General features: G+C 49.4%; 1 protein-coding gene across 1 annotated transcript in view; it reads right to left on the bottom strand.

The window, feature by feature from the left end:
* Positions 1 to 641: 641 nt before the first annotated feature.
* The window catches only part of LOC144167400 (lipopolysaccharide-induced tumor necrosis factor-alpha factor homolog), a 48,288-nt gene continuing 35,884 nt past the window's right edge, over positions 642 to 13,045 (bottom strand). The window contains exon 3 of the mRNA XM_077696671.1: positions 642 to 750. Coding sequence (XP_077552797.1) covers positions 642 to 750 — 109 coding nt within the window. The remainder of the gene's footprint in view (positions 751 to 13,045) is intronic.

Here is a 13,045-nt window from a genome sequence, read left to right on the forward strand (position 1 = left end):
TGCAAGAACCGTATATGCAACTTTGAAGGCCTACGTGTGCTCGTTTTTATAATGTGCGTTCGAAGTGATTGACATGGCGTCATCACGATTGCTCGAGGTCAGATAAAGACGACTTAAAATTGGCCGTCTTTACAATGATGGAACGCTGATTTATTGTAACTCTTACTTGTTTCGAATGAATGTGCCGCAAATCGTGGTCGCCGCACGTAACTGGGAATAAGAACACTCAGCAAGGTATGCTCCCATCTCGTAGTCGTACCATGTTGCGTAGAAATTTGGCGTTAAAATAAGTAATGTGAAAAGTAATGTTGCCAAATTTTAAACCGAGACCTTAAAATAAATAATGTGAATAGTAATGTCACCGAATTTTAAGCCGAGCCCTTAAAGTAAGTAATGTGAAAAGTAATGTTTCCGAATTTAAAGCCGAGCCCTTAAAACAAGTAATGTGAAAAGTAAAGTCACCGAATTTTAAGCCGAGCCCTTAAAGTAAGTAATGTGGAAAGTAATGTTGCCGAATTTCAAGCCGAGCCCTTACACCACTCGCACAGCCGCCCGCACGAAAGTTCAGGAATAGAACGGCAGTGCTGGCACGGAGTCCTTCGGTTCCCGAAAGAGTGGACTTGCACGCCGGAAGAGTTCCTTCAGATGCGCCTGAAGACGCCCAGAATGCGTCGGCAATTTGGGCAGAAGTGCTCCACGTCTTGGCACTCGTACACACAGAACGGGACGAAGCAGCATCCCAACACGCAACTGCGAAATGCAAGGAGAAAAAGAACCCAAGAAAAAAGGGAAAATTAACATGAGAAAAAGGATAAAAAATTTCCCGAGTGACATAGAAGGCGTTGGAGCGTAGTACGTGTTGATATGAAATATCTGTTCGGGTAAAGAGCGCGCTAGAGCTCAGATTTAGCACGAATATCATGCGTGGTGTAATTGTTGAACACCAACATCCGCTACGACCTCGAAAGTGGTTAGGTTTTAATAAAATATCAACATGTTTTGAAAAAAGTGTAACGGAAACGAATAACATACTCTTTAGTAATAAAGGTTGCTTCCCCACAAGAAGACCTCGTGTGCAGGGGTGCACCCTTTACAGGCCGCTTGCTTCGCTGTACTGGCGTCACTTTCGTGACGGATACGACGTAAGGGATATCTTTATGAATCCCAGAATTCGTTTCCGCTAACAGGCATGACGACAGCGCAATTCCCCCGCGGAAAACGTGACCCACTGTTTACATGAACGTTTGTCTGTGGCAAGAAACGGCTCCCATAGAAGTAGTTTCGTGCAAACGTTCCGCACAGAGTAGCAGTGTAAGAGATGATCTGTTACGGCAGCGAGCAAAGTCAGAGAGGCAGCCAGTAAATCAGCTGGTCGATCAGCGAGTCAGCCAGCTGGTAGGTTTGTCGGTTGGTTTGTCGGCCACACGTTCGGCGAGTCGGTGACATCCACGTGCTTTTGTTAGTATAGGTATGTACAGATATATATCAACTTGCATGCATGTATGAAGACAATCGTGCATCCCGATTAATAGGGAATCTGTTCATTGTTGTGACAAATCTCGATTTCACTATGTAATTTGGCCATGACTATGAATTTCAATGGTCTCAGACTGTGGACATTAACTGGTAGTCTGCTGTTACTTTCACTCATGAAGTGAATACCTGTACACAGACGGATCATAAAGGGTAATACCGCTAAACCTCGATGTATTGAACCTCTATCTAACGAATGCCTGGATTTAACGAAGTTTTTCAATTCCCCATTTCCACCTTCATTGAAGCTCATGTGTTTCCGTCCTTTATTTAACGAAGGAGTTGTGACGATTAACCTGGATGTAACGAATTCACTACGCTGATGAGTCGGAGTTTCTTGCCATTTTTCTAAAAAATAGGCTGGCGTTATGCCCTAATTTGGCGAATTTCGCCCGCATCGCAATCTCTCGTGCGTTTCCACGTGTGCGTGTGCTGTCGGTTAGGTGCTAGGCGTTCCTGTCGGCGTGAATTCGCGTGTGTCCTTTGATATCTGTGGTATGGCCTCGTGGATGATTTCTGCTGCCTGACTACGATAAGATTGGCCTTTTCAAGACAAGCTTGCACTTTGAATTGCCGTCTTCACCTGCGAGAAAGAAGAACGTCACTGCCCGGTACGGTGTCCAAGCTAGCATTCGTTCAACAATTTTGACTGCAGAAAAGAGCTTGAAGTTCGCGAAAAGGCGCCCTTTCAGCATACGTTTGGTTATTGAAACGCGTTAACGCACCGAAACGTATCAAAAAGCAAAAGCAATACTTAGTTACGTTTGTGAATTCGGGGGCTGTGTAGTAGCAGCAAGCGCAAATCACGCAGTTTTTCAGGGTGAACTATATCCTTGAAGAAGGGGGAGTTCAGCATCACCGATGCCTAGCATATTGGTTTTGTTTCTGCTTCATTCCCGCGAGCTTTAACTTTAAACCTGCATGTAACGAAAACCTGGATGTAAGAAAAAAATGCAGATTTTTTTTAAATTCGTTATATCCAGGTTTTTCTTTAAATAGAAATGACATTCTTGCAATAGTAAGTTATAGGACATTAAGGGGCATAATATTTGCTGTCTAAATGCTGTTTTTCAGTGTACTAACTGGCGGCTGGCAAAATGTGCGCTGTGTCAACTGGTTAAAAAATACCACCGCCAGTGGGGACTGAGGAAAACGTAGTTGCAACGTGAACCAGAGTTCGGGTGAAGAAACAATTAAAGCATACTACACCGCAGTTTGCCCACGTAGCTTCAAGCATATTTTTGCCCAATAGTAAAAGACGCTCGCTGCGAATGATCGTCCGTTTTGTTCAAAACGAAACAAATACGCCTGAAACGACAAGTACAGACTTCTTTGCATGGTCTTCGACACGCGCTAAGCCAAGCATCATTGGACCAAGCGGGTGAGGAAGCACGGACAAGCACCAAACAGCCAACTCGACGGACTCAATGGAGCTAGGCGTTGTGAACTGCCTAATGGTGTGGCATTGCTAATAGCGGAGATATCATGGGCCACATGACGGAGACGCGCGCTGCGCAACTCGTGGTGGGGACGTAAGGCCAGGCTCTTTGTTTTTTAAGTGAGTAGGAAGCCGGGTGAACTCAACCTTGACCTAGTTGCTTAAAAAGACACACAACCGAGTTTTGTGGAGCCCATGTGCTCTCTGAAAGCCAGTGTTTTACACAGTGGAGTAGCCGCAAATGATTTCCAAACAAATAGGCGGAAATCATTTTAATTTCGCGCTAAAATTTCTGAAGTTTGAAAGGTGGCACCATGAAGTGCCAAAACGTGACACTTCCGTACGTGTCCAAATAACTCCGCTGGTTTCAATGTGATTAAAAAACCGCATAAAGGGATAGGAAAGACTGCACATTATTGTTGTTTTACCGGGGGGTAAGGCTTTAGTTACCTTGTTTGATCTCGCGTGCTGTTCTGGCAGGCAACGTATGCGGCCATTTCCAAAGTTTCGAAAGTTCGTATGCCGTATTTCGAAAGTTCTAGGGCGCTATCAGAAAAACCGTCTGGGTTTAAAGTGTTTTAAGTGACGCCCTTTCGTTTGGGATAGAGAAATTATGCACGGCGGAAATCTGTTGTTGTCCATTTAAAACAGCCAAAGCCTGTTATAGAAGGGCCAATGGGACACAGCAGCCAGGACGCTCTCTTGAATGCAGTTTAACCGCCTCTCCCTTTTTGTGCAGTTGTTAATCCTCCTAGACCAAGTTTTAAGGCGAGAGCGTTAATGTTTCATTACGCTGGAAAGGCGGCCTTGGCGTACGTGCCACGCAGTCACGAAGTGACACGCAGTCTGTTGAAACGAAACAGCCCCCAAAGCATGATTGCCTGTCGTGTGGTTCCAGGATTCTTGCGTCGGAAATAACGAGAAGGAAAAGAGCCCGCACCTACGTTGGGGCAACGCGTGGTCGTGTGCAGAGTAGCGGGATTCCGTTCTCCTGTGGGTACAACCTGGGGACTTCCTATCGCACCCAGCGCCATCTTCTGTTTAGTTTTGACCGCTCCTTCTATCCTTTTGACAAAATCCTAAGAACCCGTTTTTCGGCATCAGGATCCTCGGACGTTAAAAAAACTGTCATTGATTCTTTTGTCAGAGGAATCGGCAAAACACGAAAATGAAATGCGCAGCGAAATCTGCAACTGAGCGTGATTTGGGGGTCGGCGACTGTCTTGTGGCTGTGCTTGGCGAGCGACGTCTGCTGGCGGGTCACTTCGGGAAAGGTGTACTGGAGTCATTTCCGTAAGGGATATGACGTCAGTGAACTCTTTGTGTATTTCGGCATAAACCACTTTTGTGTTAAAATATACAATCCTACAACAAACAACCCGAACTATAACGTACTCTTTAGTACTTCCCCGCAAGAAGACTGCGTGTGCAGGTGCACCTTTTACAGGCCGCTTGCTTCTATGTACTCGCATCACTTCCGTGACGGATATGACGTAAGTGAACTCTTTGTGAATCTTGGAATAAAATACTTTAGTGTTAAAAGGTTTCCCACTCAGAGGTGACGACATTCGGCTTTTTTTAGTAGAAACCGTAAACGGTTTACCATGTCATCTTGTTATGCTGTTGAGCATGTATGCAACATGGCGAAGTCGAAGGGCTGTGAGCCACTCCCACTGGATGTGAATACAGTCTCCCAGTTTTCAAAGGCGCCTTCTTGGCTACTTAAACACAGAGATTTTGATCTGTTTGTCTCTCTGTCTGTCTGTCTGTGACTCGATTCAGTCACCCGGCCAAAGTGAAACAAAATCTTCGCCGTAGTCTTATATACTCACAACCAAATCTAAACGTCTAAGTCCGGTATCAGTGTTCATACTTGTCAACATTGTTGAACAAAAAGAAGACATCATGCATTTATAAGGCAGAGAATAAATAGATAAGTGACATTTGCAGTGCTCTGTTATTAAACAATTAATGGATGTTTGGTTTTCGTGATAGGAAATAAAGTACTACATTAACGACAAAAACCCGTCACCTGCTGTTGCCAGCGTTATCTCATGGCGGCATTTAAAAATGAAATGGCAGTAGCAAGGAAACCTTGCACTAGATGGGATCCACGTTCCGCTTGGAACTCTGGTGCAGTACGGCGTCGTGGTTCTATAAATGTTTTAGTTGGGTACCTCAATTCACGCGCAACTCCGCCGTAAGGCCGCGCTGGCATCGAGACACCCGACTTGCAAAAGTGGAACACGGTAAATTTAAATTGACTTGAGCGAACCTTCAGCGTGTTATCTTGCGAGGAACGAGACGGAAAAGGAAGAGCATGAGAGGTGAGCGGAAAAGGACAGGGAAGCTTTTACTTGACAGGGGCACCACTCAACTATCGGCGACATTTGCAACGAAAATAGATACGGGGCATTTTTTTTGTAGAGAATGTTAAGTTGCTGAACAAAGCGTATGAGATGCAATGTAGAGATATAGAGTGGCTGCTTGAGTGTTTAGAGTTTTTGCTTGAGAGCTTTGGCCTTTTAGCAGTTTTCTGTAGCCAAAGTTCGGCCAGTGGGTTCTAAACCGATAATAGAGTGCTTTACCTAAAAATTCAGAAATAAAAAAGGCCTCTGCATCCTCGGAGTAGAATCGTGGGTTTCGGCGCGAATGGCCTGGGTTCGATCCCGAACAGTGCAATAATTTTTTTCAATACCCGTGATTTTTTTTGTAAAATTTTCTGTTGTCTCATATCTACGCATTCGTATCGTAAACAATTGTGATATGGTGCTCTTTATTTTAATTATTATTTAGTTATTTCTATTAGGATACTGTCAATAACGTTGAGGGATTAGTGCAGTAGTTGAGTCACATATTAAAACACAATACGCCTGTTCTAAGAAACGCTGCAAACTATTGGAATAAAAGCATGAAAGCACAGACACGGTGTTGGAGCATTGGGCGGAGTGAAACGTAAGTAAACAATTTGTCATGATTATGTATAGGTCATCACAGATTCACTTGCGTATACGAAGCAAAAAGCACCGAAAGAGAGCTAAAACTTGCTACGTAGTCAAGTTCAAGAAGTGATCATGGCTGTTTTATGTCAACACAGGTTCATTTGGTATAGGTACAGATTTTTCAAGGGTCGGCTTTGTCGACACAAGGGACTTCAGTGCATTCCGTCCGCATATGGCTCGCGGGAAAAAAGAGGGACGAAGAACGCTGTTGGTACAAAAGTATGATTTAATGGTGTCACAATGCTCGTTTCGTTCTTGGCTTTTGCCGGTAACCTTAACATAACTGGCCGGCTTTATTTGTCAATGAGGTATGTAGGAGGAGATAAAAAATGTTAAGCGGGGAAGGTTGGTGCCGTTCGTTAGAGTAGAAAGGTCCGCTTGTTGCAAAAAAAAAGAAAGAAACGGGGAGTAGAGACGCCTATAACGATTATAAATGAAACCAACTGCCTTCAGTTCTACTCTTTCAAGCACACCTATATTTTTGTTCGTGAAAGGGAAACAGGCCACATTCGCATATTCAAGGATTGGGCGTAAGCACGATATAGATTATAAATTTTGTTTGTTGTGTCGAATGGCGAAGCCTTCCTTTAAGAAAAAATAACTTATTGAGAGCCGTCTTTGTAATGTGCCCGACATGTGCAGACCAATTTAGGTCGGACGATATCAAGATGTCCAGATATTTGCAGCAAGCGACGGTGTGAAGTGGTGCCCTTCCTATGTGCACAAAAACATTGTCTTCATTTTTTCTCTGTTACTGACATGGTGACTGTTGTCTAGATATTTATTTTCATTTTTCATACGCGACACCCGTTTCTGAGCCCTTTTAGCGAGTTGTTTAGATATAACTTATCCTGATAGCTGTAAATTTTCTCGTACAGAATGCAATCATCTACCAAAATCTGGTTTTTACTTCAACTATGTCTGCGATGTCCCTGGTGTAATTAAGAAACCACATGGATGCATAAAATAGATCCTTGGGGGACGCCAGAGAATACTGGGATGGTTTCAGACACATTTTAACCATTCAGTACAGCTTGTAGCGATTGGTGAAATAGCGTTTGATCCACGTGGTCAGAGGTCGCTGTGGGGGCGGAGCGTGGTATATCAACCAGTTTATTTAACTTCCTGTAACGAGTCAGGAGTGCCTGCCTTGAATCTATATCGAAACGGAATATCGCTGCGGAACAACGTGGAAAATGAAGTGCGGCGTTTTTCTTTCGAGCTTTTCGCCCCCGTCGGCTCCGCTCCTCCCGTTTAGCGGCACATAGGTCACCCGCAAGCATAGCGCTCTGTGCGCCGCACAGCCGCCTCCAACTCCGCGGCGTTTAGTGGGACATCAATGCTTTGGCGTTCCGAACTCACAAGTGCTTAGGTGTCATCAGATTTATTTGAAGTTGGTGGCTGTGATAGTACGAATTTGTTTTGTAACAACTTATGCACTGTGTACTAAATGAGAACTTTTACTCTCGCAGCAAAAGGGAGATTTGGGCCAGTTTGTTGGGAATCATATGTAACAGCACTGGGGGCGACGCCAGCAGCAGAAACACGAACAATAAATGCACAGATAATAAAAGCGCTCGTCTTGTGCCGTTATGCCGCTCATCTTCCACTCTCGCGTATGTGATTGTACATTGCTACAACTGTATCCTAGGCTTCGATTCGGCCGTATAATATGGACGCGTGCACCGCGCGATTACTACCAGTTGTATGGAACAATTGTTTACCTATATGCGCTCTTCTCATTGACATTGCTGTGGCATTACCGTGCTTTGCGGCGTTACGGCCCCATGAACCGAAATGTCCTCAAAAGTAAACGCCAGAGTCCCGCCTAGATTCACAGGGATACGCTTCGGACGCAAACATTACAATAGTATGACGACAAAACTGTCTACGAAATCTTGCAGAATGACGCTCTGGAATGCCCATAGGGACACACGCTGTTATGTCGTGCTTTGCAGTGTTCGCCGGCACGGAATAGAAAGGACAGCATGTTGCCAATCCATGCACACGTACGCTTGCGGATTTGTCCTCGAAAGCAGTGCGTGCGATCGGAGTCGTGTGTTGGGGAGAATGATGCAGCGAGGAGTTAAGGGCAACTGGATGGGCAATGGTGGCACCGTCCGCGACTTGGCTCCTCCGAGCTCTGTTTCGCTTCTCAAACAGGAAGACGTAGGCGCTGCTCCACGATTCGCACTGTAAAGGAAACGAAATAGGGTGTCTGTCGATGGTCAGAGCAAATATTCCCGACTGTGGCACTTCCATGGAATCGCAAAAGGTGGAACAGCGAAACAAAAACCCCGAGGCATGTAAAAAAACCTTTTTGGGGGTAAAAAGGACGGTAATCAAGCCTTTCCTCAACTCTCGTAGAACTAAATCTGGTCAACATTTATTCTCTGCCTTGTCCATAAAACGCTGAATACTGTAGCTTACAACATCGGAGACCACCACTCGCAATGAATGGCAAAATTTAACGCGGATTGTTGTCTTCGCCTCTGCTAATCACAGATTGTGAGGCGCTAGTTGCCCAAGAGGCTTCGCAAATGACCGAAGATGCTTCTGTGATAGCAACAACGAATGGAATGAAGATTCCGTCAGAACTATGTGCAGACGTTTTTCCATGGAAAAGCAACCTAGTTACATTTGCGATTTGGGACATTGAGTGTGACTTTACGCCTGTTTTCATTTCCGCTTACTGAGAAATTTTAATACCACATTTGGCGCTCTTTGGCCAAGTTTCGGAGCGCAACAAAAAACAGAAACCATACCACCACACCCCCACCGCCACCACTTCCGTCCCTGGTAAAGATGTAAAGTAGTAAAGATAGCGTTTGCACCTGTCGGGAACCGCGGGGTCGCAGCGCAGCGCAAGAGAGAAAGTACCAGCGTGGCAGGCTTTCGGAATCGAACTGCCCGTGCCGTGCTGGCGCACCAAGCACGCGCCGCTCGTCTCTTTATTCTCGTCTTTTCTAGCCGGCGCCAAGGCGCCGGCTAAGAGCGCCAACCAGAGGGCGCTACAGGGCCCCCCGGCCAGACGGAATGTCGAACGTGACGCGACCAACGCGACGGCGAGGCTGGCGGGCGTTGGTGTTGGGGGCGAGCAGTGGAGTGTTTATGCCTGCGATGTCTGCGCGGAGTTCGTTGGGTGGCGTCTCGAGGTAGGCTGGTTTGAGGCGGTCCAACGAGACGACTTCTTCGCGGCCATTCAAGAGGATGGTGGCGGACTTGTGGGTCTTGTTAAGGACACGGTACGGCCCATCGTAGGAGGGGGTAAGAGGCGCCTTTACAGTGTCCCGCCTGATGAAAACGTGTGTCGAAGACGCCAGGTCGGGATGCACAAAGATGCGGTGGTCTGAAGACCGAGGTGGGACCGGTCGTAGGTGCTGCATGCAGTCCTGCAGGCATTGGAGGTACTCAAGCGGCTGGGGCGAGGAGGCCGTAGGGACGAACAAATCGCCAGGAAGCCGCAGGGGTGCGCCGTAGACAAGTTCAGCAGTTGAACAGCCGAGTTCGCGACGAAGGACGGCACGCAGGCCAAGAAGCACTACAGGCAGGTGATCAACCCAGTGCTCTCTATCCAAGCGCGCAGTGAGAGCACTTTTTAGCTGGCGATGGAGCCGCTCAACGATGCCGTTGGCACAGGGATGGTATGCTGTGGTGCGGCAGTGTTTAGTGCCAAGCAAGCGACTGAGGGAAGTGAACAGGGTGCATTCAAACTGCCTGCCTCGTTCCGTGGTAACAATGCCGGGGCAGCCGAAACGGCAAACCCATGTCGAAACGAAGGGTTTTGCGACCGTTTCTGCCGTGATGTCCGGAATTGGTACGGCTTCGGGCCAACGGGTGAAGTGGTCAATCATTGTGAGAATGTACCGGCAGTCACGGGAGGGAGGAAATGGTCGGACCAAATCAAGATGGACGTGGTCAAAGCGACAGCTAGGTGGCAAAAAAGGCTGCGTTGGGGTCTTCGTGTGGCGGGTCACCTTGGCTGTCTGACAAGCGAGGCACGAACGGGCCCACTGGCGGACATCAGCGTTGATGCTCGGCCAGACGTACCGCTGTGTGATGAGGCGCTGCGTGGCTCGGATGCTGGGGTGGCAGATGTCGTGGAGCGAGCGAAACACAGCACGACGAAAGGCAGCCGGAACGAAGGGTCGAGGCGCCGCCGCTGACATGTCACACTACATTGAGCCAGGCACGAACGGATGAGGCACAAGTTGTAGACGAAGGGAACCCGGGTGGTCCCGCAGTGCTTGCAGCTCAGGGTCTTGAATCTGCGCCTGAGCTAGGCGTTCCTAGTCCACAGCAGATGCAGCACTGCCGATGGAGGTAATGCGTCAAAGCGCGTCAGCCGCCTCGTTGTCGGTGCCTTTGATGTGCCGAATGTCCGTCGTGAATTCCGATATATAGGCGAGCTGACGGAGTTCCCGTGCAACGTACTTGGAGGAGTTCGTACGGAAAACGTACGCCAGAGGCTTATGGTCCGTAAGAACGTGAAAGGACTGGCCCTCCAAAAAGTGCCGGAAGTGCTGGATGGTGGCGTAAATGGCGAGCAGCTCACGACCAAAAACGCTGTAGCGCGTCTCGGCAGGTTGGAGCTTCCGAGAGAAGAAACTCAGCGGGTGCCACTCGGAGTCGATTCTCTGCTGGAGAACAGCGCCTATTGCAACGCTGGATGCATCTACCATGATGCGAGTGGGCACGTCGGTTCTCGGGTGGATGAGAAGCACCGAGTCGGCGACGGCTTGTTTAGCAGCGTTGAAAGCGGCTTGAGCTTCGGGAGACCAGGAAATCGCGGATGAGGAGCTCTTGGTTGTGCGAAGAAGCTCAGTCAGTGGATGCAGAAGCTCGGCGCAGTGGGGTATAAAGCGTCGCGAGAAATTCACCAGGCCCAGGAACTCACGAAGCTGGCGGAGGCTAGTAGGTTCGGGAAAGTCCTTCACGGCTTGAACGTGAGAGGGTAAAGGACGAATTCCCTGCGCCGAGATGTGATGCCCCAGGAACTCGAGCTCGGACGTCCCGAAGACGCATTTCTGGGCGTTGACAACCAGGCCAAATTGTTGAAGGCGTTCAAAGAGTTCTCGGAGGTGACTCTCGTGATCTTGTGGAGTAGGACTCGCGACTAGGATGTCGTCGATGTACGCAAATACAGCCGGAAGGCCGCGCGTCACCTCGGCAATGAACCTTTGAAATGTTTGAGCTGCGTTGCGTAGCCCAAAGGGCATGCGCACATACTCAAACAAGCCGAAGGGTGTAGTGATGGCCGTCTTCGGGATATCGGCAGGCTCGACGGGGATTTGGTGATACGCTTTGACAAGGTCCACTTTGCTAAAGATTGTGCACCTTTCCAAGTGGCTTGTGAAATCCTGGATGTGGGGTAGGGGATAGCTGTCGTGGACAGTCTGAGCGTTGAGCGCTCGGTAATCACCGCACGGACGCCAGTCTCCACTTTTCTTAGGAACCATATGCAGTGGAGACGCGTGGTTGCTGGACGATGGGCGGATAATACCGAGTTCCAGCATGTGCTCGAATTCACGTTTAGCAGTCGCCAGACGCTCACCGAAGAGGCGGCGCGGCCGAGCTGCGACTGGTGGACCACGCGTGACGATGTGGTGGGTAACGCTATGCTTGGGCGGCTGCTTTAAGTTGCAGGGTCTCGTGACCTCAGGGAAGTCTTCGAGGATTTTTGCGTACGGGCATGAGGGAAGCAGCGTGCGGATGCCAGTTGGAGCGACAGTAGACAGTATGCCCAGGATGGAAAGGCGCGTCTTGCTGTCAATCAGGCGATGGTGACGCATGCTGACATCTAGGTCAAAGTGGGTGAGGAAATCGGAGCCGAGGATGGGCTGATTGACGTCGGCTACTACGAAGACCCACCGGAAGGCGCGTCGCAAACCAAGGTCGAGGGTGAGGGACCGCAGACCATACGTGGCGATAGAGGTAGAGTTCGCTGCACGAAGTGTAGGTCCAGGTGACTTAGAAGTACGGTCATCCTTGGTGGCCGGTAGTGTACTGACTTCAGCACCCGTGTCTACAAGGAAGCGCAAACCAGAAATGCGATCCATGACCAGGAAAAGGCGGCCAGGTTGTAAGGCGAGGTCACTTACCGCCATTAGTGATCTCGCGGCGCGTTTCCCGACCAGCTGCATGGAGAAGTGCAGTGACGGGCGCGGTGCTGGAAAGTGCGATGGTACCAGCAGATAGCCGAGCTTCGAGGGCTGCGCGAACAAGAACCACCCGGGGAAGACGAACGGCGGCTAGGACGTGGGGAGGAGCTGCATCGGCGATCAGAGGACGTCCGAAGCGCTTCAATGGAAGCGGCGAGTTGATCGATCCGAGTCTCTAAGCGGGAAACGGCCGATGACTCTGCTGTCGAAGCGAGGGGGGTGACTGAGGGAGAAGTCGCGTCGTGAACTTTATCAGCAAGCTCGGCGGCGCGGTCGAGGGTCAAGTCCCCTGCAGCAGCTAAAACGATGCGAGTGGACTGTGGCAAGCGCTGCAGAAAGAGTTCTTTTAAAAGTGCACCGTTGGAGTCCACGTTGCTCGCGCCCACAAGCTGTCGCATGGTGTTGAGCAGCTGGGAAGGGCGGCGATCTCCAAGCTCTTCGTGGGTGAGCAGGTGCCGGAGGCGCGCGCTCTCAGACGCCGTGGTTCGGTCCAGAATACTCTGCTTGAGCCGCTGGTACGGAGCATCGTTTAAAGGTGCACCGATGACGTCTGCCACTTCATCAGCCACCTCCGGAGGCAGGTTGCAAAGCGAGTGGCGAAACCGAGTAGTCTCCGAGGTGACGCGGTGCAGATCGAAGACGGCTTCGACCTGGGCGAACCAGACGTGTGGGTTCTTGCGCACGAAGGTGGGCAGACGGAGCTGTATGACTGCGACGTCCGGCGGCCGCGAGGAAACGTCAGGCAGAAGAGGGCCCGAGGGCGCGAGGTTGCTGGGGTCGGTCATGTCCTAGTCCGGAGTCACCATTGTCGGGAACCGCGGGGTCGCAGCGCAGCGGAAGAGAGAAAGTACCAGCGTGGCAGGCTTTTGGAATCGAACTGCCCGTGCCGTGCTGGCGCAACAAGCACGCGC

This window comes from Haemaphysalis longicornis, unplaced genomic scaffold (genome assembly GCF_048455015.1).
Source record: "Haemaphysalis longicornis isolate Haplotype H1 unplaced genomic scaffold, Haemaphysalis longicornis Haplotype H1 scaffold_2, whole genome shotgun sequence".
Classification (NCBI taxonomy): Eukaryota; Metazoa; Arthropoda; class Arachnida; order Ixodida; family Ixodidae; genus Haemaphysalis; species Haemaphysalis longicornis.